Source organism: Colius striatus, chromosome 3 (assembly GCF_028858725.1).
Source record: "Colius striatus isolate bColStr4 chromosome 3, bColStr4.1.hap1, whole genome shotgun sequence".
Classification (NCBI taxonomy): domain Eukaryota; kingdom Metazoa; phylum Chordata; class Aves; order Coliiformes; family Coliidae; genus Colius; species Colius striatus.
In genome coordinates, this window is record NC_084761.1 from 85,768,622 (window position 1) to 85,795,976 (window position 27,355).

Consider the following 27,355-nt stretch of genomic DNA (forward strand, 5'->3'; position numbering starts at 1 on the left):
CTTGATCTGAGTTTTGCAATAGGTAAAGAAGGTAGCAAAAATTGGTAGGCAAGTGTGGCTGTGTGTACCACAAAATAGAACTGAAGATTAATAATGATGTGAAACAACTCCTAGGAGGCATCAGGTAATTTATCGAATGGTCTGTGTCTGCCATCTAGTGGTAAAAGATGTTTTGTTCTCTTCTGATGTGTGAGAGCAGACAAGACAGCTGAAACCTTCTGTCTCAGCAGTACTCTTCCATGCAGAAATACAACTGTAGATGGTGATGACAAATGTATAACTGTCCTTTCAGAAACTAGGGACAGAAATTTTACGTCCCTTGACCCACCAGACCTTAGACTAGATGATTAATGAGTTAGCAAGTGTTATCCAATAATTGATCTGTCACTCCACTGCAGTATTCTCATTATTGCTCTAGTCTTTCAATGTTTTAGGAGCAGATTCTAAGAATATTCAGATATCTAATGTTTCACTGCTTTCTGTCAGAATTCAAGCAACTAAATATCCTAGGAATTTGAGATTGTGTTCTAACAGCTCATAAACCATGCTTATAAAACCCTCAGCCAAGAGCTCTCCAGATTTCTTACTGGAGATTTCTTATTCCCTGTACAGGGAATATATACCATTCTAGTATAAGAACATACATACCTAAACATACCTAAACATGAATAAGAACATACATACCTAAACATAAGCTGTAAGATTAGTTTTCTCTCTCAAAACATTTCAAAGATATGTGAGTAAAGAAGTAAACCAATTTTTTCTCAGTTCAAATACTAAATACAAGATAAAGAAGATGATTTAATAGAAATTTATTTATAAGAGGAAATTATATACATGATTCCTAACTATACATGTTATTTACCTGGATTTTTTTGCTATATAGTTAAGAAAATAATGATTACATATTGATTTATTATCAGTTTAAAGTAATTCACATATCCCAACTAAATAGCAAACGTTTTCAGGTTTTACTATAAAAACATAGCTAGGAATCAAGAGTTGGAGTTCTCAATCGTATCGCTGTGATCCCAGGAACATTACTCACTTTAGTTGTTTCTGGGACTTTTCCTACTTTCCACAAGCCACAATGAATGAAAAACAAAGCAATACAAATTATATAGAGTAAAAATCCCACACGACTAGTCCAAAGATAAATCAGATTGAATGAAGTAGTGCTAATCATTATTGATAATCATATTAATCATAAGATTCTGAATAACAGACCTATACAATAACACCACATATATAACAAAATATATGGAAACAAAATTTAGAGAAATTACATGCTATTATCTATGATCCCTTCATTAAAAAAAATACTTACTGAATCTTCTATTTATTGAGCAGCTGTCGCTACATTCATTCATTTATTTGTCCATTCATTCAACTGGTATTTATTTAATTAATTATTCAATCAATTGTTCACTGAGGGACCACACATGATCTATGTTTTACAATTGACCTCAAAGAGTGAGGCAGCTGAATGCATCCGATAGAAAATAGAAAAAGGCATTGCAAGGTTGACAACAATTATCCAGGGTTCAAAGCCAAAAACTATTTCTTCCAGTCCATTGTCATATTCTGGGCGGCACCCGAATGCTGGTGGTATCCACAGCTGCAAGGAAAGAAGGCAAGGCCAGTATTAATCACCAGTGATGGGACTCACTAGCCCTTAATGACTGTGACCCCATCAAATTGCAAAGTAGCTTCAGAAATCCCTTTGAAAATCCTCCCTGTTGCTACTGGGGTATACTGGTGGAAAAGTGTTTCAGCTTCTGCTACAGTTTTTTTAACTGTGACTAAAACAAGCTTAGGCTCACAGATTCCACATTTAAATCAACTTTGTTCCCCAAAGGTATATTCACTTATTCTTCCAGAAGATGTAAAATTTACTTGCTACAAACTATAGAAGTGACATTCAAAATGTCTTACCGAAAGGTTGCAGAGGAATAAAAATGCAGCGATGTTCTTCAGAATCCTCCTCTTGTTGTTAGTGACTGAGTTTCTACTGTAAAATGAGAAATCTGAGGCAGAATGCATGACTGAACTATTTTCCTGACTCATTTCTTCTTTGGCACCACCACCACCATTTTCTCTCCCACAGACACTGCCCTTAAACAGGCAGGGTACCTCTCCACTGCCACGAGTGGCTCTGCCATTGTAAATCTCTTTGTACGAGGGGGTAAGTGACAAAGTGCTCCCCCGAGATATAGTCACTATTCGAAGGGTTTTAATATCATCGTTCACCTTCTCCTGCTCACGGTGTATGGATTCAATGATAAAGAGGTTCTGAATGTATTTCTCAATAATAACCAGGATGGAGTAGGGCAGGTTATACCACGTGTATTTGGGATGAGCTTGGGCACAGATAATGGCGAGGATCGAGCCCCATGAGAGGAGCCAGGAACCTGCAGCTGTGCCCACCAGAAGCTCTGCATCAAGTTTTCTAGCAGGATTTTTTGAATTATCCAACGATCTATCTTCCAGTCTGTAGATGAGAAGGGCAACGATTCCAGCTGTACACATGAGAGCCAACACAAAGATAGCGTGCAAGTAAAACATAGTCAGTGCTAACTCGCTTTTGATTTTCGAACGTCCAATCTGAATTAAATACACAACAACTATGGCTATTGTGCTCGTCAACACAATTAACCCAAAAATCATTCCAACAGTTATGCGTTGGAATTTGAACGGAGTTTTGTGTTGCTGGTGGTGCTCGATTTGGCGGCCAATGTTCTTCCACAAGACGTAGAGCATGGTGGATGCTAGGATGTGGTACTCTATGTTAAAGGGGTATAGGTAATATATTCCTTGAGAAAATATGGAGCAGAGAGTTGTTGTTGTGCAATTGCATTGAGGTGCATGATCATCTAAAACTAAGGAAAGGGAGAGATTAGTTATGTGCTTTGTAAAGATTTCTTATTTCAATTGAATAAATAAAACAACAAAATATAAGGTTTCAGTCAAATAACACATCATGTCACTCAGCCACCTAAGAAAAGATCTCACATTAAAGTCATTAACCTAGTAAAGCTTTTGCATGTTCATTGAAGTATTATCTCTGGCTTCACTGCCCAGCCACTGAGCAGTCATCCCATCGTTAGCAAATGCTGCACTGAAGTGCACCAAACTTCAGCAGGGTCTTGTTAAAATACTCTTTTAGAACACAAAAATCCAGACCCCAAGGGTTTTGAGTGCTCAGTCCTTAGAAGCTTAGAAGGTTTTTACAGAAGCCTTGGGATCTGTGGATCAGATCAAGAATATAACAAGAAAGGGCTCAGTTTTACTCACATATCTAAAATAAATATATTTAATGTGCCTTTATGACCCAAGGAAATAACATTCAAAAATTTCTACAGGGGTAGGAAAAAAAGATACTTATTTTCTCAAAGTCTTTATTTATGAATAAATAAATATACATGCTAGAGAGTGTATTTTTAGGTGTTGATATTAGAATTGTGCCTGGAAGACTTTTCTTTTGTTTTCTACAATTTTAGGAAAAAAGAGGAGAGGAGAGGAGAGGAGAGGAGAGGAGAGGAGAGGAGAGGAGAGGAGAGGAGAGGAGAGGAGAGGAGAGGAGAGGAGAGGAGAGGAGAGGAGAGGAGAGGAGAGGAGAGGAGAGGAGAGGAGAAAGTTGGTATTGTTTTGGTTCAAGGACGCACTATTAAGAGATGAAAAAAAATTGCCTTTGCAATAGATTGCATGTTAACATCAAGCCTGTCTTGCAGATCACTGTTTCACTCCCCCTTGTTTCAGATGCTATTTCTGACTGTTCATAGTTGTGTAACAGTTCTGCCAGCAGAAATAGTATAAGAAAAATGCTTCTACTTAACAAGTAGAAATACCAAGTGCCACTAACTTGTGATTTGCCTACTCTCTACTAATGCTTCATGATTACAAAAGCTCTGAACTATCAATTCAGATATGTGATTATTGATAGAAACTAGTTAGTTTTCATAGATACATATCAAGGGTAGTAATTACAAATAGATGTACAATTGTGGCCATAATTTTAGACACAGTTATAGTGAAAAGACTATTTTACTGATTTAAGTTGCAGATTTCACTTACATGTGACTTTTGGCAGGAATTCTTAAAAATGCCTAAATTTCTTCTATTTATACAGGTTATAAATAGGAAAAAAAAATGTTCAGGATTTGGCCTTGCAGAGAGAAAATCAGGAGTTTTTAGGATACAGGCACTATTGAATTCACTGGATGGGAAAACATACATTTTCCTCTTCTTTCCAAAAACTGTCCTTTCCTTTGTGAACACAATCAAAACTTACCAGCTCTGCTGACACATTTTCATGGGAAGAAAATTACTTACAGCTACTGAGAACTTTGATTTCCTCTTAAAATTAAGCACTCCTAGCTTCGCCATGCTTTAGTGGCCTCTGAAGGAAAGCATCCCCAGCAGTTAAACTCAGTGTTTGTTGACTACAACTTGTATCATCTTACCAATGGAGAAAATGGTTCATTATAAAGAAAAATTACTACTCAGAGCAAAATCCTTATCTTGTAAAGCAGCACTAATGGAAAACCCTTATTGCTCTGAGCTATCCCACTGAAGACTGTAGGACTACATGCCACTGTAACCACTCTCCTGAGGAGGATCTGAGGAATTGTCCACATTTGTTTTGTATTAATAACTTTGTAACTCTGTTTTAAAATCTGTTATGTTCAATTTATTTCTACAATTTACTAAGAAATGGGTTTCTCAGTGAGGTTATTCCTCAAAAGAAATGATGTTTTTCTATCCATTTGTTTGGAACTTAGAAGAAAACAGTAGCCTGGATCACATATATGATAATGATCAAACATTTTAGTTATAACCTGAGCTGACTATGTATCAGCTCACTACCATTTGCCCGGGAATACCTATGCTAACATAACTGTGAATGAACCAGCTCCATCCTACAAGGACACAGAATTTTGTATAAGTGTGTGTTAGAGCAGGAATTCCAAAATGTTACCAACCCTTTCACTTACCTATTGTTATGTTCCCAAACCCAAGCGTGATTAGTCTTTCCTTATGTTCATTCAGTTGGTGTTTCGACTCTGTTAGCACTCCATTTGTCCACAGGAGTAAATTTGTGAACACGGAATGAATAACTCCAAACCTATAAAATAAGGTAATTAGTGAAGGAACCTGTACTGAGTATACCTCCATATATGTTAAATTAAAATGGATTCATTTCCTGTAGACATGCTACGTGGCATTATTTAGTTGTCAGTGCAGGGACAACAACATCATAACCAATTTCTCTAAAGATGTTCCTCAGTGGAGCAAAATGAATGTTAGAATTCAAAATTTTATAGAAACACGATGGCAAAATTTTATAGAAACATGATGGCTTAATGTGTTAAACCATTAATAGCATGCTGTTATTTGTTATGCTCTCTTATGCAGCAGTTGTTACTCTTCGGGCTGGACAAGCTTCATGCTAATGACAGTGACTGAACAGTCTGAAGAGGGTTAATTGTTTTGCAGGCCATGTTTCACAGCCTCCTGCAGTACTCCTTCATACTCACTGTGGCTGGTCTTTCTTCACAGATACCATCATCTTCTCTAACTTTTGGTCCATGCACTTTTGTCTCCCAGAGAGAGCTGAAGCCAAGAGAAGGCTTTATCACATTCAGACTACTAGTGCAATGAGGGTAGGTCTGCAGGTGTTTTTCAGACTCCTGGTTTCTGATAAGCCAGGGACTTTTCTCCTGTACCCTAGGCTTGTAAAACTCCTTCACTAAGAAACAGTTCGTTATTACTGCATTGTTCTCACTGATAGACTTGTAGTTAGGGACTTTTTAAATTTTACTTAAAACAAAGCTGATTTCACCAGCCTTCTGTAATCTCTCTCTTCATTGGCAGGAAACTTGAGTATTTACCCAAGAAAGCAAACAAAAAGAGAATCTTCTCCATAAATGATGTTTTGGAGCAAATTTCTTCTCATAAAAACTGCTCATGTAATTTATAATTTGATATGACTATTTTAAAACCTAACAGTTTTGTTTATTTATGTTCTAGCTACAAATAGATAAAGCTACATTAACCCACTTCTGCACAAAACCAAAAATACATCAGAGCTGGCTCTGCTGCCTCAAAGACTGGTCCTCACTTCAACAAGAAATGTATGTATCCAGTTAATTCAGTTACAATGTGAGAACCAAGTTCTAGTATCAGAAATGTGCACAACCCTTGTTGGTTTCAGCATATGAGATATCACAGGGGAGGTTGTGTTTCCCAGTGAATTTGTATCCAAAAGGTGCTTTCCATAAAAATGAATATAAAATACCTTTGATATATTGCACTGACTGCAGGCTGTTGGTACAGACTCCTCCCTTCCAAAAAAGCAAGTGATACATAGGTGTCATACCTTGCCCATTTCCATCTCTACTTAGAAAAATATACTTATTCTGTGACTGTTGTGTATTATAAAATATAAGCACAGTTTAAATAAGAAAAAAAAAAATCAGACTAATGATTATCTTCTCATTTGGCTGAGTTACTTGGGTAAATGAGGTTACTTTTTGTTTACATCAACACAATTAAGAGGAGAATAAAATCCTGTCATTTTCAGTCGTGCTAAGGTACTCTGCAGACTTACACCTATTAGCATTCCAGATATGGATCAGACCCACTTTACCTTTCAAGTGTTTTGAAAGACTGGATAATATCCTTTGCATGGCACCAAAGAAAGTACACCTAAATGGAAGAAATACAGAGAAATGTTATCACACTGATGAGCATGTGTGACACTCAAAAAGTAACGTGCATCTGTAGATGGAAACACTGAGGATTATATCCTCTAATAATTTAGACCAAGGTAGCTCCATCTCCACACATGTGAAATAACTCATCCCTTCCTCTGATGCTCACCCAGAACCTCTGTGGCATGATGAACCTACGACTTCTCACATACAGTCAGTGGCAGTAGGAAGTCTCAGTATGACTCATCAAAACATATCTTGCATCTTTATCTGGAGAGGCTTTTATTTTAGTGCCAAAGGAAATAAAGCTTACCAGCTGTGGACAGCAGTATGATTGCTGCAGGGTGTGGTGATGCAAAGTTTGAATAATTTGTTAAATATCTGAAATTCTATGTAGGAAGAGAGATAAGTGAAAGGATGCCAGATTTGATTAATAAAACAAACAATGGACACCCAGGAAGCAAAAGTATGTACGATCAGTCTGAGAGACAACCACATTAGGAACACATGCAGTTGCACTCAGGCATGATGCAGAAAGCGCAAGCTGGAGAATAAAAGAGAAAGAGATAACAGTATTGAGTTAGCAAGTAAACGGGAAGGTAGCATTAAAAGTGGGAATCTCTGTTTCTAGGAGGATAATGGAAACCTCGGGTTACAGGTTGTTGCTGATACAAAATCAGTTTCAACTGCTTATAAGTATGAGGAGATTGATCCCAATATTGCTCAGGGATATTAGGGTGAAACAGTGTCCTATTTACTCAGAATAGTTCCTGGGATACTTGACAGCAGGTGAAATATCAGGACAAAAACAGTTCAAAAGGCCTCTCTCAGAAACCTTCCTGGTTTAGTGTTCCAGAAATGGTCTGAAAAGTGCAAAGAACTTTGAGTTCTTCTTCAGCAATCAGAGTAAGCAGAAATCCATTTTACTGGTGTGCCCATTAACATAGGCATCCCTACACCACAGCTGGTGCTGTCCAACACATTCACTATCTGAATTTGGACAAAGCTAAGAAAATGAAGTTCTTTGTGAGTCACTTGCAGCATCCAGCAATAATACATTTATTCATCCCAGTAATCAAGCATTTATCAGAAGGAGGTGTGGGCCACTGCAAAACCCCAGGTGTAGAGACTGCAAGATACCATGCAGCTCTCAAATGAAATCAAGCAAATTAGCAACTTAGTCTTGTCCAATGCCATGCTGTGTTTCCCATTCTGGGATAGATGTAGTGAAATCTAACAGCAAATGTGAAAGCATTCTTCAAAATGTAAGGAAAAAAAAGTTTTTAAGGTCTTTTCAGACATTAGAGTCTGTTAAGTGGAAAGAAATAGGAACAGCAAAGTTAGAATCCACTTCTTGCTCATAGAGCATTCATTGCCTCAAAGGGACTTCTGTCTTGCAAAAGGGCATAATACACAACCCGTCTCAGAAGGGCAAGGTACCTATTAGTTTATTCCTTGCACAGGGACCATATGTATATATTTATTAATTTAATGGCACATATCAGGATGCCTCATTAGAGAAATATACAACAGGATCTGATACATATTCTGTAGAAAACAAATCCTTTTGCTTTTAGATGACATAATTAGAGATGTTCTCTGCTGTAATTTCAACCCATGTTTCAAAGACATGAGATTTATCTCAGGTAAGAGGCATTTGGCAAATTTATTTTTTACTTTTTCTTTGGTTGCTCAGGCTAACACTCAAGATTTCATTAAGCTAAGTAGATGATAAATTCAGCACTATTGGATAATGTAAAATTTAAATTAGAATTCTTGTTCCCTTTGTTCAGCATCCTTATACACCATTTCTTCCACTCCCCAGTTCATGGTAGCTGGAAACCTTGTCAGCTCAGGGTCACTGGATATAATGAAGAATGCTGCATGCAGATCAGCAGGGAAAAAAGGCTTAATTTCTCTTGTAAAGGTAAAGCAAAGAGACATGGAGAGTGGATATTACAGGAATGTGAAATATGGATTACTTTAATCAAATCAGAATTTTACCCTCAGAGAAAAAGTTAGAACAGGCCAGAGAGACTGCTTAAATTTCAATACTTTTTTTCAGTTACAGAGAGCAGAACAATGTAGGTTGTTTAAATGCTTATCTACATGCAACTACAACTGCTAGGAAAATCTTTTCTTTTGGAATGACTTAATAATTTTGGAAAGTGTATTAAATGACCTTGCTATAACAGAATATCATAATTTAGTGCCTTTTTCTTTCAATCTTTGCTAGAAATCTGCTGACAGGTTCTGAGAGGAATTCATGTGATAAACAATCAGCCATGGAATATCACCATACAATACAGATCCAAAAAAATAAACAAGCAGCTGGAATATTTTACCAGAGTCATTGACTGTGTTTGCTCCTGTGCAGCCACTAATAAGCATAACCAAATGTTTCCAGAAAGAAAATCCATGTTCATTTAGTGTAGGAAAGGCGTGTTAATATTTTATGACAAGCTACATACACAGGGAGAGCTTTATCCCCTTGAAGTATCAGATCTCTACTGCTAACTACAATGAGATGTCCGGAAAAGGCAGATTGAATTAGTATGTCAAGTCCTACATATAGAAATAAGAGAAATTTCTTTAGCCAAGATACTCATTTCAGACTGAAAATTCTGAAAGTTACATGTTGGACTAGATGATCTCTAAAAGTCCTTTCTAACTCCTACCATTCTATTATTCTCTGATTCTATGTAATTTGAACTAAAAAAAATAAAAAGCATGTACCTTCAACTATACAAGAGAATTTTTTGATCATTTCTTTTTTGAACCCATGTTGAGTTTTAGAGCTGAGCAGTTTCAGGTTGCAGAGCCTGAATTTACACACAGGAAGGATATATAGGCACAAGAATTTAGCCCTCAAAAGTATTGTGCTTAGAAATGAAATTAGTGTAAGGTTCACTGATGATGAGAAGCTACAAGATATTTTTTGTAAGAAATACATAAAACTGCAACCAGGAACTTTTACCTGTAAGATGGTGTGCACAGCATGTGTAACAGGAAAAATGCCTTCAGTTGGTGATAAACAGTTTGAAAAATCAATATAATATCCAATTTTAAAAGAGTCCAGAATTAAAGTAATCACTGCAAATAAGGTAATTCCACCTACAAATGAAAAAGATATTAGAAAAAGTCAATGTACAGTTATAGTGTCTAGAGACAATCTGTATCAATAACATCTGTTTAGGGAAATAAAAGTCAATCTGTGTTCTTGTTAGGGAAAGAAAAGTAGGTCAATGTTCATGAAGGTAATGGTTCCAGTGTACCAAGTCCCCCTCATCTGTGAAGCCTCTGCCCAGTATATGAGGGAAGCACATCGCTGTGCACACCTTGCACAGTCAGAGTAGAGTAGCCAGTCCAGCAATGGCCAGCACTTTGCAGATGGCTCCCAGCTTCTCCCAAATCAGCCTCTCAAGTAACAGTAGTGCTGATGCAGCCATACAGAGCATGAACTAATGCTCTCTACAGCCACATAGCAAACTATACAGTTCCAGGAAGCTGAACAATCATGTTACAGTCTCCTGGCCCAAAAGCTTGACAGTGGAAAGTAACACAATCACTTGGTATGCCTTCCCCATGGTTCAGGGGGTTACACTTCAACTCAGAGACTACAACTACAATGAGCTGTATGGTTCATTCTCCTAGAAAGAAACCGAAGATTTCATTTCATTTCAGACTGCTTGCTTGGGGTTTTTTGTTTTCTTTTTTCTTCCTTAGGCTTTTATTCAAAAAAGCTTTCACTTAATTTAATTTGGGCTCATTTGGATTAAGACTAGATAAAAATCTATCCATGGACCTTAAGATACAGATCAGCATCTTTGTAACTCCACAAAGCCAACTTTGATAGATATTGATTCTTTATGAGGAACCACAACTTAACTTCCTTATTAGCACCATATGTTTCACTTCACTGGTGTTAATAAAATATTACACTAATTTAATAATTTATTTCTTTAATATTATGTTTATTATTAAAGTTACTTTGGTAAAAATTACAAAGGTATTTCTGTTATTTCATTAATCCTTTAAAAATGAACAAAAATAGACCTCAGAAATGTTTTTATCCAGAAGGGTATGAATTTCAGTAGGATTTTATAATTTTGTTTTACAACTTCTTGCTAATAAAAATGATGTCATATTACTGATGGAGAGTAATTTCAAACAAGAGATAGAAACTTTTGCTTTCCTATTTCAAAATAGAAAACCTTTGCACTTCACACATGTGTATAATCTCATAGATTTTTAATTTATGCTTATTACATCAGCTAACTTGTGTTATTTCTAACACATGTAACAGGACTGGATCCCACATTTAAACAGATATGTCATTTTTCATTATGTATAAAAGTAAATGGCATCACAAAATCAAAAATTCTATGCTATTCTTGAGCTGAAATTATGAGTTTCCTTCCCTTTTACAAGATTTTAGATTATTCTAAAATACATTAGGATTGTTAATCCTTCTGAAATAAGTGTACCTGAGGTAACTGGACCTGCTGTGAGCAAAGTCTTGGACTGGATGACCTTCAGAGATTCCTTCCTACCTAACTTATTCTACAATTGTTTCTGTGATTCATGGTTTATTTAGCAAGTATTCAGATATTTCAGTCTGCTTCCCTGTTTGTCTGAAAGATTGTAATCTTAGGGACTGAACACATATTATAATTGTTTCAATGAGAGGGAAAACGCTACTCTCTGAAGCAAAAATACCATAAAAATCTTCCTCAATTACTCTACAGTGAATTGTTGTGCACATGTTGACTTTGCAGAGTGTTTTAGAAAGGTATTTAATCCCCTAGCTGCAATGTTAGTAAGGTAATTTCCCAATGAATTCATGGTGCAGGATCAAGCCCTGAGGAATTGATTTAGTGAAGTAGTACTGTCCAAACAAAATGGGTGGAAAATGTATTTTATAATGTAAAAGTTCTGCATCTTTGCTTCCATTACTCACGAGAGCGGCTTAGCACATATAGGATCACAAGCGATTTGTTAACTAGAAGAAATGGGAAGAGGGAAGGCAAAGCAAGGCAAGGCAAGGCAAAGGGCTCAGGTTTAAATTCACAAAAATAAAAAGCAAACACAGATTAGTGATTCACCTCCTGCACCCTACATGCATCATGTCTTCACATGGATAACCTTGTAACTGTAGTTACCACTCTGTCTTGCTTCTATTTCACAAGATCGGTATTTCAGTTGTAGAGTTTTACAGTTTTACATCAATGTTCAGCAGGCCACTGAAGGGGAAAAAAACCCCACAACCACAAAACAAAAACCCCACGAAGCTTTTTTCATGTCAGGTATTTTGGTTTATGCCTTAGTATCTCTCTTCATGTTTCCTTTACATCCATCAGATTTGGTGGGCTTCAGTCCATTCCCAACGAATTCAATAGTTTTGTCATTGTTCTCCAGGGATTAGAACACTTTATATGACTCATTTCTTTTAATGTTCTATTATTTCATTTATTCAAATGAATGATATCTAGATGTTTCTGGCAATCATTTGAATGGCCATACTGTAAACATACACAAAGTGTCCAATGTGCATAAATAAGGGGCTTCAAAAGAGAATGTACTAATTTGCTTAATCAAAATTGAAAGCACATCAATAATGACCATACATATGGCATGCTAATGGTTTCCTTGTTAGGTTTTCCAGATGGATACTTCAGTATTATCTACTAATACTAAAGACTAGATACATATCTGTAATTGTAAATAAGGAAGATAATTCCTTATTAGCTTTGCTATTCCTACTTTAAATTTAAGGAAACATAAAATGATTGCTATTGAGCACTGTATTATCAGGAAAATGTATTATCTCAATAAAGTGTACTCAGGGGAATAACACTTGGAATAAGTAAAAAAAATAACTTCCTGAGCTTCCCCATGATTATTTGGGCCAGGGTAACTGTTATTAAAGACAAAGCTCTCCCTGAAACTTTCCCGACATTCAGACTGTAAGAGTTGTTCTTGGTGTACCACACAAATGGGAAGACAACTGTGCTCTAGTTCAAACAGTTGCAAAAATGCTGAAGGAAACCCTTCTGTGAACAGAAAGTAACATAGTAAACTAAACTAAACTAAAAGTAAGCTATTTATCCTTCTAGCATTGTTAATCATGTGAAAGGACTTGGTTGTATGAGGTTTTTGTTAAGACATTCTTTTTCAACATTTACCATAGCAAAACGCTCTAAGCAGCCAGCTACCACTGCATTTCCTAAAATGATACTCACAGTTTGAAGGGAATCAAGAAAATATACTGATTTTATATTGCTTAATGCAAAGACATTTGCTCTCACAATGAACACAAGGAGATACTCTTCAAAAGCAGTTGACAGAGCTAGTCAAAAACTGCAAAGGGCCTTCTGTGTGAAGACTTGATGAAAGTTTGTCCTGTCTCCCTTCTCCTTTTTGGACTTTTAGTCTTTCACATAAAAGACTTCTATGACAAAACCATTGATGCAGAGGAGGGCAAGAGGGATCTTGGCAGAGGAATCACCACCTTAGCTCTAATAAGTTTTCTTTTACCAACAGGGGATAAAGAGGTTGTACAGGCTTGTTGTAACTACAAGAAACTCCTAAGAATAGGGAAGTGTAGGTCTTTCCCTAAGGGCAACTTTGTTGAATTGCAGCCTAGACATCCAAGAGAAGCCGTGGAAGCCACACCACTTGAGAAGTTAGTACAAAGAGGCATCCTGTGCTGGTAAAAGAAATGGATAAGGTAACCTGGTAGTTCATTTCAGTATCTTATTTCTAGGTTTCTGAAACTCCTTATATCCTGTAGGACAAATGAAATGCTGTGAATGCTGTGCCAAAAGAAAAAGGGCAGGGGGTCCTGCTGTACTTACCCTTGTTAACCAGTATTTATTCCACACTTAGCAGGAGAAAGTTACTCTCAGAGTAACAAAAGCACAGCTTGGTCCAAAATAGCATCAAATTAAGCTTTGCGTTAATGAATTTCATACGATCGTAAGCCGTATAAGCTAATAAATGAAAAATGCCTGAGAGCTGAATATCGGTTTGTAAAACAGTGAATAAGCAAGCAGAACAACTGAACAGTTAGTACATGAACTCCATCAGTTTCAGGAAAGGGTCTACATAGCTGTAAAATGTAAGATGTTTTTTTCCTTGGGTAAATCATACACAGCATAATTGTTGATGGTTGCAAAGAGAAAAAAAAGCACAGAAGCACTGAGTCTGAGGCCAAACTAAACTTCCACAACACAACCTTACTTTCCAAAATAATCCAAATAAGCCTGATGGTTTTAGATATTCTTGGAATTTTCATTTAGATGTTTCATTAGCTGCTACTGTTACAATTAACTGTTGTCTCATAGCTAGCAGGACAGAAATATTTTATGGAGAACCTGTATTATAGCGTTCCACTTAAAATGCTCGCTATCGTTTGCAGTGCTGAGACCAGAAAAGAGGTCAGTAAAACTGGGCTTGCCTATTACTCTACACAGCAGTGATGTGGGTCTTTTCTTTTTGGGGAGACCCAGAAACACAGCATTGTTGTCACTATGACTCTCTGATGTGCTCCCCAACCACCTTTTCTCAATATACCTTTACATCCTCACTCCAGTATGCACCTGACTGCTGATGAGGGACATCAGATCCTACTACCACCCAGGCAAACTTGTACACTTTTCCTGCAAGCTAATGCTATATGTACTGATCTACAAACTGATCTGGCTACGGATTCTGTTCTCGTTTAACTCCAGATGTTTCGGAGCCATCACTGCACACATACAAATGGGAATCCCTGATATACATTGGTATAGAGAGCACTTGAGCACCTTTCTGACCCACACTAGCCTAAACTAAGTTGCATTACAATGTCTGGAAAAGGTGGCAATTCCTTCAAAATTCCTTTTGTTGCGTGACACCAACAAAATTGTCTCTTCCATTAGCGGTATTTTAATTTCCAAGTGTTGCCAAACCAGCCTGGTAAGGGAAATAAGGCGCCAGAGCTTTCAGCACTGTAAATGGTAGGCTGGAAAGTGAGGATGTTTAGCAAACAGCTTTCCCATACAATCTCCTCATACATTCAGCTTATGCCTATATTTACTTTAGAGTTCACTGCATGTGCGTACAGTTCGTGAAGAGCAAGATGCCTCCTAGTAGGGATGGAGAGGGTAGGAAAGCGGTAGCAGGGCTGGGTGATGGCACAGATGTCCCAGCACCCTCTGTGCCACCGGCCAGTACTCACACTTCAGCCAGCGGGCTCCGGCGTGTGTGTCCTTGTCCCGGATCAGCCTTCTCTGCGTGCAGCTCCTGCAGAGGTACCACAGCATCCACAGCAGCTGGATGAGCATCAGCGTGATGAGGTAGGAGAGCAAGTGGCTTTTGCTGATGCCCACGGCGTGCACAGCCCAGGCGAAGGTGAGCAGCAGCCCGGCCAGGAAGAGATTGATGCCGTATTGGCTGCTGAGGATCTCAGCGTTTTTCTGCGGGTAGCTGCCGCCCGCGGAGGGGGCTCCGGAACCTTTCTCCATCTCCGCCTCTGACGGCCAAGTGCTGCGAGCAGCCTGCCCTGGAGCCCTGGAGCGCCTGGCCCGTCCCTCGCCGCGGCCGGGGGCGGAGCGGGGCCGCCGGCCCTCGCCGAGCCCCCCGCAGCCGTTGCCGCCGGGCGGGGGCCGGGGCGGGCCCTGCCGCCCCGGGGAGTGCAGGCTGCGGCGGGGGAGGGTTGCCAAGGTCCTGCTTGCCAAAAGCTGGAGGGCTGGGTAAGGGGGAAATTATTTGGGAGGTAAGTCAGGAGGTGGTCATGTGTCTGGGGCAGCGGAGTGACATGTGCCTGCTTGCAGTGAGGGACATGGAGCTTGGTTCATGGAGCTTGGTTCGTATTGACAGATGTTCACAAAGTAACACGTTCCCTAAATGGGGAAATGAGAAAGACTGCGAACGGTGCACAAATTTCCCAGACGTGGCTGCCTGGCAAGCCGAGGAGCGGCCAGCACCGAGGACGTGCTCAGAGACAAGAGGATGTGGCGACAAGTCTGCCCTGCTGCCCGGGGAACCAACAGCTGCTGATGCAGCTCCTTCCTTCGCACCAGAGTGCCAATGGGATCACCTGCCACGCTTTTGTGCTCTGAGCTCCATGGTACACCTTATTTTTTGGCAATTGGTAGTAAACGACCTTGCTTTCCTGGAATTTTATAGATCTTTCAAAGGCAGCAATTTACCTTATTTTCTTCACAAGTCTCATTCTGACAAGAATATTCTAGCTGCAGTAGAATACTCTTGTAGTTGAATAAAATACTCAACTACTGAGCTCAAAAGTACCAAAGATTTCTGCAGGATTTAGTCCACTTCTTAATTATTCATTTGCCCAACTTTTATATACAGAAATTCTAAGTATTGATTGTTTTTAGTTTAAAATGCTTTGTTGTAACCATAACAGATATTTTCTATGGTTCTAAGATATTAAGGCCTGCACACCTCAACATTTGAAGCATCAGCTGATTGCCTACAGGGGTTGAGAGGAATTTAGCCTAGTGAGCACGTGAAATATTTTAAATGGTATTTTACTTGCATACAATAGAAATTCTCTTAATTCTACATATTCAGGTGCCCGGTCATTGCTTGGAGGCCAAATACCAAGATAGACTGGTCCTTGTTCTGGCCAGTCAGGTCTTACATTTTACCCTGTATCCATTGGCAGCATACCAAGTATCCAAAGCACTGTTTTTTACAGAGAGTGACCTATGTCTCACATAAAATTAAGACACTAATTGGGCTACATTCAAGAAAAGACGGATAGCCAGCCCTGTGTTTTCGCCTGGTCCATAACAGTAGTATAAATAAAAGCGTAACAGTTAAGGCTTCAACCACCTCTAGCTCAGAGTTGTATCCACCATTATTGGAAGCTTATGGAAATGTCAAGTCCTACTTTTATCTTATGCAACCTTTAAAGAATAACTACAGGAAATACTTTCCTGTACAGACCTTCTATGGGTACCTGTGATAAATAATGTACATTGTGCAGACTATTTTATTTCAAGATTATTTTAGAGCATCCCTTGTCACATGTGAAGAAATGGTCTTTGATGCTAATACACATTCTCATCCTCAAATGGAATTAATGTAAGCAGGTACAGAAAATACTGATGTTGGTCTGTAGCCAGCTAGTATATTCAAGCTTTGGTAGATGTAGGGGTTCTGACCACCTAATAATTGCTTTTGGGAAACTATTAAGGTACCTCTTTCTCCTGCCCTAAGTTTATTTGCTTGTAAGGAAGGTAAAAAAAGCAAGGATTTCACAGAGCTGGAAGTGGCAGCAGCATTTTCTCAGGTCATTAATTACAGCAAACATTGTTTCAAGTTCTATCAGATTCACTACTTGAGTATTGTATTTGATACTTAGAACAGTTACTGAAAGACTTTGCAGGACTTTTGTACAAGGAGAATCTCTACTTGGGATTTTCAGAGATATCAAAGTAGTCAGAGAGCAAACAAGTCTCCAGAGCTGAAGAGTGTTGCAGGCGCCCGGAAGATCTCGGGCTGTAACGCGAGATGTGGAGAGTACAGAAGACGTGGGTATGGGGTGGAGTGAAAGGAGATGCTTGTGTTAGCAGATAAAAGCACATGGTGTAAACAATTAGTTGGAATAAAGCATCATCCATACTGAGTATGCAGTGATCTTGTCCCCTCAGCGGTCGGTGAGCTGAGTGATCCGTGCAGGCAGCCTGGTGATGTTGCCGGTAGCGGCAACAGAAGAGAATGGTATTACATATTCAATAAGCCCAGCTGAGAGGTCATGAAAGACAAACACACTCTAAGTACAGTAGTTAAAAATCTATGCAAGCATCTGTTTTATAGGCAAAACGATGGGATGGAGTCCCCAAGAAAGGTGGAATTAGACAGTAAAACAATTAAATATTGAACAATAAGTGATCATTTTTATACAAATTTTATTAAGATGTCCGTAAGAATAAATCTGAAAAACTATGTAGTAAATAGTAATTTAAATTCAAGAGTACAAGACAACTTAAATCACCTACAGCATTTATATAGCTGTCAAATAAAAATACAGTGATAAGTACCATCCCTGAGCAAAAGTGCATTTTAAATACTGTTATAAACAAAATTACTCAAATGTACCTGTGTATGCAGATGTAAAATTGTTAAAATTTGTTGAAGTCCTGGAGATAAGCAATTTGCTCTTTTAAGCTATGAAGTACAGCTGCTTTTGGAAAATCTAACATGATATTTAAATGAATCAAGCTGTTAACTTACTCTGCTTAACTACTTAAAGCTACTTAACAGTAGCGAAGTATCTATTTTACTTGGGTTTGACTGATCCTTTGTACTGCAATACTAACAGCAACTTTTTTCCTTAATGAAACAGCAGCTGCTAAATACAATGTCTGTATTTTTCATTACTGAACATTTCACGTATTTTGTGTTCAGCAATGGTGTGAATTTAAAAGTTGGAATAAAGAACACAGTCTCCTCTAACAGTCCGGACTTCCAAGCAACAGTCACAAGGAGTAAATTTTAGGAAGTTTTAATACCCACCTTCTATATTCTCCTATCTTCCAAAAGGTGTGGGTGTCAAAGTGTTTAACGCATAAAAATGGCCTAGCAATTAGATGATGCCCAGGTTTCCAGATACATAAGTATCTCTGTCAAGGTGAACAGACAATGTTACTTTATTTTCCTACCTGTATGTGACTAATAGCATTCAAGTTAATATCAGCCTCTTTATTGCTGAAGGAGAAAAATGGCAACTTCATTAACAGGCACTGCTAAGAATGAAAAGATAATTCACAGGAGAAAACCATCCTGACCACTGAAAAACACTGCATACATCAAAAGCATTTATTTAGTGCTCTTAACTTCTTGTGTAGTGTTGACATTGTTCAACATGGCTGGTTATTCACAGTCTGATCATCCGTCTTTGGCTGTGGACAAACTGGATCAGCACAAGTAGAATCTATTAAATTCATCGATGGCACTGCCAAACGTCAAACAGCTTTCTAGGCCCTTACCCCATCCAACTCTTTCATAAAACACTGCTAGATTTGAAGTCAAGAGATTAGGTAATAAAATATTTCCTATATAACACATGTAACATTAGAAATTTAACAGATCAAGAAATGTCTCCCATGTGATCTATGGATAAATCTACACGTACAAATATTGATTCTAGATAACAATCTTTTATCTGTCAATTCAAATAGAAAGAATAAAGTATTAAAACCCCACTACACTTGAAATGAAGAGTCAATTACTCTCAAATCAAACAACCTTATGGTATTAGAGTAAACAAACTGTATTAGAAATAATAAAAGTACTGGAATGTAACAAAAGTGACATCCACTTTGCAGTTACTCATGTCCTTCACATGAAGCTAAAAGAGAAGAAAAAACAAATCCAGCTTCAACAAAGATCCCGTAAGGTTGTACATATTGCACAGACTGTGTCTCGTATCTTGTACTAATTTGAGATAGATTAGTTAATGTATTAGCATTAATTATTGGCCTAATGCATTATTAGGCCAATAATTATTTGGTCTAATACAGAATGAAGTATAACAGAATTTACTTCACTGTTCACACAGAAAACCAGAAGGTTTTTGTAAGGTTCAGCTGTTCAAGATATCTGTAATTCACTTGTACTTCTTACTTTCTAAGCATAAATGAATGCAGAATGGTTGTTCTAGCCTGTTAATATGATCAACTCTAGCACATTGAAATGTGTCCCTTCCCCACAACCTTCCAGTGCTCAGACAGAACATAGCCGATGACAGAACAAACAAACCTTATTTGAAGAAGTTTGTGTGACTGAAGCTCACATAATACAGTAGTGAGTTTCTGAATTAAGTATTGTATTTTTCAGAAGTCTATAGGTGTTGTCAAAGTATGACCTAACTTAATTGCCTCCTTAAAAAAAAAAATTGTTTCCTGATAGCTAGAAAACGGGGAAAATGCAATGCTAGTTTCAGTTTGTTTCTGCAATGAAAGATCTGTGTTTCAATGTCCCAGCCATTAAATATTTTTTTGCCTACAAATCTGACACTACAAGAGGCTACACTCAAAATCCAGCACTGTCTCATTCTTGCTGCACTCAAAAAAATGCTGAGGGACTTCCTCACTGGAAAGGATTTGTGATGGTGCGCAATACCAAACAGGCTCCCCCACATTCCCTTGAAAAGTACAGCAAACAAGAGCTGATGAAGGAGGCACTTCATTCACTGGATGATGTACACACCTGTGACAGAGGGGACATCCCTTGCCCTATTTACTTAGCTGTCTTTTGATGTCTTCCTTAAGCTTTTTCAGTTTTGCAGGATTCATTTGAACAGTATATCTTAACAAAAGATGTGAAAACCTGATTTCAATGTGGCAGTTATTGAGAATTATTTTTTTCAAGTCAAAACATCTGGCTTTGCCTTTGAATGGTTGTTTTTTAAGGAAGAATAAAGAACTCCTGATATCTGGCAGTTTTCCAGATGGCAAGTTGATCTGAATTGCTCATCACAGAAATTATATCAGCATACTTAAAACCAAAGACTCTGAATTTAAAAAAAAAAACAAAAACAAAAGAGAAGACAGGTGCAGTTAATACCTTCTCCCATTTACTATCAGGTCAAGCAACTTTGCTAAGCTTTCCCAGTCTGGGTAAAAGCTGTAGGTATTTGGCTTGCATGTCCCAAAACCACCCATTCTCAATTGCTTCTTTTTTTTTAGCAATTCTTAATTGTTTCTTTTCAATGTCTAGAACACAGTCCTAAAAAAAGGATATTCTTCCCCTTAGGACACTTGCATGTTTTCCAGTTACTCTATATGCCACAAAATATCAGTATTCTAAAAGTGTACACAAAACAGAGAAGGAATCCTTAAATGGTCTTACGCCTTAACTGTCTACAAAGCAATCCATGCAATAAGATAAATATTTTTACGTGCTTAAACAATTCAGTTTTTTTACCTGAAGGACTTATCCCAGAAGCGAAACGAGCATTACAACACCCATAAACTGAACGAAGAGCAACACAGGTGTGATGAATGACCAGATGGGCCAAAAGGCAACGTTGAAACTGGGAATAAAAGCAGGAAGTTTTGGGTAAGTTCAACTGTCACATCGTGGAAATACCAGCCACACAAAGAAAACATGGTATATGAGGAAATGTGGTTAAATTACTCAACCTGGGAACATACTTATTTATGAAAACAAAACAAAAAGACCAGAGCACCTACTTATAAAATTGGTGATTTAGTTTATTGTTTATTTACTGACAACTTATCCTAGAACTGCTGTAGATTTTACACTGAACGAGTCCAGTCCAAGTCATCGAGGGTAAAGATACTTTTTACTTCCAGAATCTTTGTACATGAAGCACCTGAAAATTAACTACACTTCCTTTTCCATGGGCATACATTATAAATTTGACTAGTTCTAAACTATAGGGAATCTTATCTTCTTCAGACTTCCCCTCTTTTCCCAGCATTGCAACAAATTGACGTTATTCAGATGCAACACCTAAACATGAGAAAACCATTTTTCATGCAGACAGCAAATCATTATACTGGCACACACATATGTAATTTTTTTCATTCACGTGCATATTTGCTCAATTCTGACTCCTATAATCTCATAAATAAAGCAGCTCTTACTCAAAGCACCATTCTCTGCCAAGATATAAATCCTTAAATCTCACGTAACAGTAGTCAGAAGTTTAAATTTCAGTATATGCTTGCTATTTATAATTGTTTTTTATCAAAGAACTCTGTAAAAGGAATTGATCAGGCATGATTTTTCTCAACTAGAGAATACGCCTTTGTCTTAAGTTGTAAACCTCACAAATAGCCGTCAGAGGAAAGCAACTTAAACTGACAAAGCTAAGGACTTCAGTTTTCCCATAAATTTTCAAGACAGAAAAGATCTAGTACATCTACAAGTACACTTAACATACAGTTTTGACAGCTGCAACTATTGCTTTGTGGACGAAAGTGCAAGAAATTATGCTACATAGAACTGGGATTGTCACCAGTGCACTTGGTAAAATTTACTTTTTATAAAATGTGCTCATTAACACAGTTAGACTTGCACAGGTTTAGCAAAAGTTTGCACAGTGTTTCAACTTACCAAATTGCTGCTGCAATAAAGGCAGCTGTTGTGATAGGTATCAGTGCTGGATACTGTGCATCGTAGTCCTTAATTCCACAATACCACTCAAGATACAGAATGCAGTATAAGGCAAGAGATAAACAAGCAGCCAATAAAAAACTGCCAGAGGCAAGCCACCAACTGGGAAGGGGAAAGCATGTTAAAGTATGTTAGGCTCAGTCATATTTGCAGTTTGCACGTTAATCTTCATTCCAGTCTAAAACAGAACAGACAATACCTGTTAATTATAGACACTTGCCTAGACTTCCTGTGGCTTGCTTTCTTAAGTTACTTTTACAAAACACTTTTTGCCCTTCTAAAGATAATACGCTTAACTAATTTTGCAATGCAACATTCCTGGCATTTATTTTCCCCCCAGATATTCTGGAAATGCAAGCAATAGATCTTGTCTATGACCTACTATGCTAACGCATCCGAAATACTTTGTCAGTAATGAAATAAAATAGGCTCCCCTGCAACTGTGCCTCTCACTATAGACTACTGATTTTTGTGCAACACAAACGTTGCAGAAAGCTTTAATAAGATTTTGAGTTTATTGACTCTCAAATTTAACAGACAAGAAGCATGAAGATTTTTCTTTATAGCAGCTGGAGAAATCCAAGATTTCAAACTCAGAATCATAAAAACACTGGATATGTGATTATTTAAGAAGATGCACTTTTGAATCTTTTTGAGGACTTACTTCAAGAGTAAAATGGGAAAGACAACTTCATTAAGAGAGCAGCTGCCATAGTCTACCTAAACAAGTAATACAGGAAGACAGTGTCATGTAGGTAACAGATGGGGCCACCCAAAACTTTAATCACATCCTGTAGTCATCAGTTTTTAGCCACAGCCAACTGAACGCAGGTCGTATCTAGACCAGCCTGGAAGAGCAGCTCCAGAGAATCCCACAGCACTGAATGGGGCCCTGTTCAGTTTTCATATCCTGATACAACAACGACAGTGAGAGAGTTTTAAAAGCACCTCTGGGTGAAGATACCTAAAAATACTCAATACCCATCAATCCCACTGAAAATAATTTAACACTAAAAGAATAGGAATATAAACATAAATTACTTCATTGAAATTATTTCAATGAAATTATTTGAAATCTACTCAAAGAAGTCCAGAGAACTTCTAGAGACATGAATTTTGATATTAAAAGACTAATGTTTTTATTAAAATAAAATCAAAACTCCAACACTTTCAACAAAAAAAAGACAGCAATTTCTTGTACTCAAATGTAAACTTGAAGGTACAGTATTAAAACATGTTACTATTAGAACAAATTTTGCAGGGACACATATGGCTCAGCAGAGCCAATTTTATCAAAATTGTAAGCACTGAATTTACTTATAAATTAGTTTAATAATAACAACTTCGGTGGGCATCTGGTCCAGTCTCCTGCTCAAGCAAGGTCAGCTACAGCAGGTTACTCAGGACTAAGCTTCTGAGTATCTTCAAGGGTGGAAACTACAACCTACCAGGGCAAACCTGTGCTTGATCACCCCCATAGTAAAAAAGAGAAGCGTTTCCTGATGTTCAAAAGGAACTTTCCACGTCTCAGTTTGTGCCCACTGCCTCTGGTCCTATCACTGAACATCACTGAAAAGAGCCTGGCTCTGTCCTCTATGTACCCTCCCTTCAGGTGTTTACGTACATTAAAAAGATCTCCCTGAGCCTTCTCTTCTCCAGGTTGAAAAGTCACAGGTCTCTACTCCTACTGTAGATTTTGTTTATCCAAGACTTAAAACACAGTGTTCAAACTGAATATGACTGTAAGATGAAAACATTACTTTCTTTGTAAGTAAAGGTATTTTACCTATCTGCTTGCAGAGTTTCTTTGACAGCTTTATAAAAATCAAAGTAGTATGTCACAGCAATCGATGACAAAATCCAGAACGCAGAATGAATATTCAGTCTGGTAAGAGGCTTCTTCTTCTCTACAGCTGCAGACTCTTCTGTAAATAAGAACGTGATTATAGCACTAAAGCCAGTCATTAAATGGAGTATGATTATAGTTACACAAACCATAATGCTTTATCCTTTTAATTCACTTATCTTTGGAGATTATTATACTTGGTATAATACACTTTGTATTAGAGAGGAAGTATTCTAAAAAACTCTGAACATTTCCCGAAATAAAAAACAACATACCCTTTGATAAAATGATAAAACAGGGATAAACAGCACATACTGTGTTTGTGTACTCCTTTAGGAAACTAACAGACTAGATTATGAAAGGGTTAGTTATCTAATTAAAAACTTCCTTATTAAAGCATTTTTATTAATCTAGCATATAGAAAATCAGGTTGGTATATTTTTTGTATATTTTTTGTTAGTTTTAATACTTATAGATTCCAGGCATAATTTTTCTTGGATCTAAACTGCAGTTATTTCTCAAGATTTTCAGTTTCAGGAGCTAGCTTGATTCACGCAGCATCCCTTCAGCAGATAAACCAAAACTATCACTATGCAGAAAAGCATCGTTTCTTTTTTCCCCTCATCACCATATACTGCTTTAGAGAAAGCAAAACAGAGCCAGCAGACGTGAAAGGGGAATAGACTAACACAGTACTTATACACAATGTGAAAAAAAACGGTGCCAAAGTTACTTCTGATGTTTCATGCTTTGAACTTTATCACCACAAGTTTTGGGTGGCCTGCGTGCCTCCAGCAGTGCAATGCCTGCTGGCTCCTCCACATGCTCGATCACCAGCCAAAGGCTCTGCCGGAGTTTACAGGCGTTTGTATGTTTTTATTTCCCAGATGCTTCTTCATCTACTAGAGCTTGGGTCTTCATCCCTACCAAGAAACTAGCAGTCGCAAGTCTTTTACGCGATTCTTTCTCCGTGCACCTCGCTGTCAGGACCAGACCCCTGCGGGAAGGTGTGTTCCTCGGTCCTCGCCGAGCGCGGACCCGCTCGGCCCGGCGGGGCGCAGGGCCCGTCCCTTCCCCGCGCCCGCCACGGGGGCGCTAGCGCTGAGGCCGACACTGCTCGGCCCGCCGCCCGCCCGGCTCCGCTCCGCGGGCCCCCATCCCCGGTACCACCCACCGGCCTGCCCTCTGCTCCCTGCGAGAGGCAGCTGCGGGTCGCGGGGCTCTACCCCTTGCTGCAAAGAGCGCCTGAGCCTCAGGAGTCGATCCTCACTGCTACCACCAGCCTCCATCTTGGGCCGCTCCGGCAGTGACGCCAGGGCAGGGGCGGGAAGCGCGGCGGCCGTACGGGCGGTGGCGTGAGGGGCGGCGGCCCCGGGTGCAGGGCGGCCAGAGGGGTCGGGACGTGTTGCTGGGGGTCCCTCGTTGGCGTCAACGCTGGTATAGGTGGTCCTAGCTCTTCTCTTCTCCTAGTCTGGGTTTTGTCGGCAGGCAGGGCTGAGCGACGGGGCCCTGCGGCGGGCAGAGCGCTGGGCGCGGCTGGAGCAAGCGAGGGCCCGGGTCGGGGCCCTGGAATACAATTACAAAGCGGCAGTATCGCAAATCGCATTAATGCCCATTGAAAGCAGCGAACAGTATGTGATATAAGTCCCGAGTAATGAAGTGAGGGCTCCGTTAGGGAAAAAACAGGTGCAAATAAATGTGTTGCTCATCATGTTTTGCAAACTAAATGCTCTTGAGGACAGCTGTTACAATGACCTTGATTTTTGCAACACAAGACAGTGGTTTAAGTGGAACAGGAGTCAAATACAAAGTTGTGAGAGGTTTCAAGAACCATAGGAATGCTATAATTCTGGGTACCGCAACTCGTAATTGAAAGTAGCGATATTTACAAGACAAACTAGGTAAAAGTTAAGCTAATAAAATGGTAAAATAGATGATTTCAGCTCTGTAGCTGAATCCTGCATAGCTAGACATGAAGGCACATCAGCGTGTTTCAGCAACAAAACTTTGAGATGTGTTAGATTAGATTTAGATTAGATTAGATTAGATTAGATTAGAAATGTATGTATTGTTTGTTCACATGGACAAACTCAAAACTACTGAATTATGTTGACAGATTAATCTTGCATCTGGTCATTATAAGAATGCTATGAGTACTGTATTTCTTTGTGAGTGTGTTCATTGAATAGGTAACAGTTTCTAAAATGGAAATTTGCTTGTAATAGTAATGATTTATTAGGCTAATTAGATTATATGTGTGGTGCATAAAAATCCTGTGCTTTCTTAGATAAAATTGTGTGGTTCTCACTAAGGCAAAAATCCCACTGACTGCAGAATGGAAGTGCTTATCTGATATAACACCTGTTATGGATAGCTTTTCTTTATGTATAATTAAATGTATGGATATTCAGTAAAATTCAGAGTTTCGTAAGGTAAATGGAAGGAGAAAATGCAGGTTTGACTTACCAAATCAAGTTTGTAGCCCTTCTAGCTGTATGTAGATTAAAGTTCAAAACACAAATGATTACATGATTATGCTTTTCCTTTTAGAGGGCAAACTGAGTGTTTTGCTTGAAAACAGTGATTATGAGAAATATGTCACATTTTCACTTCATGTCCATTCTTTACATATTGTATGTCATCTGTCTAGCAAAGTTTTGCAGATACTTTGTAGTTTCAGGAAGAGCAAAAAGAATGGAATGTAGGCTGTGGATAAAGAATTATGTATTTTATCAGTAAACCGTTAAAAATGTGGGCTCATCCTAAGGGTACAAACTAGCTGGTAGAAACTAATAAGGGTAAGGGCTGGACTTGTTCTGATGTGCAGTGTTTTTAAGCAGTTCTAAACCTGTTAGGTAACTAATGACCTTATCAGTGCCCTTTGAAATGGGTGGGAAAAAACTTGGAATAAGTATTAATAAAATAATAGCTATTTTGTGTATATAACCTAATTCATACAGTGTTATAGCATGTTTTACTCAGTAGATTTACATCAGTTTAACTGGTATAATGATGAACACTAAAAGTACATAATACTAAGGTTTTTCAACTTTCATTATCATAATTTTTTGTTATATTGGATTTTAATTTTAGGTATTGAAATATAATGGAGAATTTTACTTAATCTGTGCATTCTGCAAATAGAAGAAAAATAGCACTGGCTCTTTATTTGCCATGTAACTTGATATGTTGATACCCAGGGTTGTATGATCTACCTGGAGATGTTATCTTTTCAGTAAAGGAGCTGCTAATAGTCATTTATCAGGGGAAAAAAAAACCCCAAAACTATATTTTACTGAATATCCTATCGTCTGTTTTGTAGATGAGTGAGGTTCTAAGAACAAAGGAAGCAAGAGTTCTGGTTATTCATTTTACTATGCTTTGCATTTTGAGTAAATTCTGCCTGAAAGATACAGGAATTGAACAGTTTTTTAGTCTGTTGGGTATTTTTCTCTGCAGAATTTCATGAGCCATGTCATAGTGATTGTTTTCCCAGCCTTGGAACATATCTTATATAAGGGTCAACCATATCATAGTTCTTAGTGACTACAGTGATTATTTTGAAGTTAACAGCTCGTGGGAGCCTCTGAGCTCTGCTTTCTTAGTAATGAAATAGAGGTTTCTTTGTTTTATTTCC

General features: G+C 38.3%; 2 protein-coding genes across 5 annotated transcripts; both read right to left on the reverse strand.

Annotated features, from left to right (window-relative positions):
* Positions 1-1,447: 1,447 nt before the first annotated feature.
* On the reverse strand, positions 1,448-15,220 carry OTOP1 (otopetrin 1). Its single transcript, XM_010204789.2, has 6 exons — positions 14,935-15,220; positions 9,691-9,827; positions 6,650-6,708; positions 4,995-5,125; positions 1,936-2,879; positions 1,448-1,618 (listed from the first exon to the last, which is right to left on the reverse strand). Exons 1-6 carry the CDS (start codon positions 15,218-15,220, stop codon positions 1,448-1,450), a joined length of 1,728 nt encoding a protein of 575 aa, XP_010203091.2.
* A 2,524-nt stretch (positions 15,221-17,744) lies between these two features.
* Positions 17,745-25,011, reverse strand: TMEM128 (transmembrane protein 128). 4 transcript variants are annotated; one of them, XM_061992926.1, is made up of 5 exons: positions 24,893-25,011; positions 23,659-23,794; positions 21,813-21,974; positions 20,655-20,763; positions 17,745-19,077 (listed from the first exon to the last, which is right to left on the reverse strand). In XM_061992926.1, exons 1-4 carry the CDS (start codon positions 25,005-25,007, stop codon positions 20,664-20,666), a joined length of 513 nt encoding a protein of 170 aa, XP_061848910.1. In that variant the 5' UTR covers positions 25,008-25,011; the 3' UTR covers positions 17,745-19,077; positions 20,655-20,663. The 4 variants fall into 4 exon arrangements, with proteins under 4 accessions (XP_061848910.1, XP_061848909.1, XP_061848906.1 ...); XM_061992925.1 differs by having other exon boundaries at positions 17,745-18,349; positions 23,659-23,797; XM_061992922.1 differs by having other exon boundaries at positions 23,659-23,797.
* Positions 25,012-27,355: the final 2,344 nt, after the last annotated feature.

Bases quoted from the DNA above. Each gene is read 5' to 3' on its own strand.
- OTOP1 (XM_010204789.2), bottom strand. From the start codon at position 15,220: ATGGAGAAAGGTTCCGGAGCCCCCTCCGCGGGCGGCAGCTACCCGCAG. The intron at 6,709-9,690 runs GTAAAAGTTCCT...TCTTCCATTTAG, and splicing joins CTGTGCACACCATCTTACAG to GTGTACTTTCTTTGGTGCCA. The intron at 1,619-1,935 runs GTAAGACATTTT...CTTTCCTTGCAG, and splicing joins TATTCCTCTGCAACCTTTCG to CTGTGGATACCACCAGCATT.
- TMEM128 (XM_061992925.1), bottom strand. From the start codon at position 25,007: ATGGAGGCTGGTGGTAGCAGTGAGGATCGACTCCTGAGGCTCAGGCGC. The intron at 23,798-24,892 runs GTGGGTGGTACC...TCTTATTTACAG, and splicing joins AGGGAGCAGAGGGCAGGCCG to AAGAGTCTGCAGCTGTAGAG. The intron at 21,975-23,658 runs GTAAAATACCTT...TCCCCTTCCCAG, and splicing joins GAAACTCTGCAAGCAGATAG to TTGGTGGCTTGCCTCTGGCA.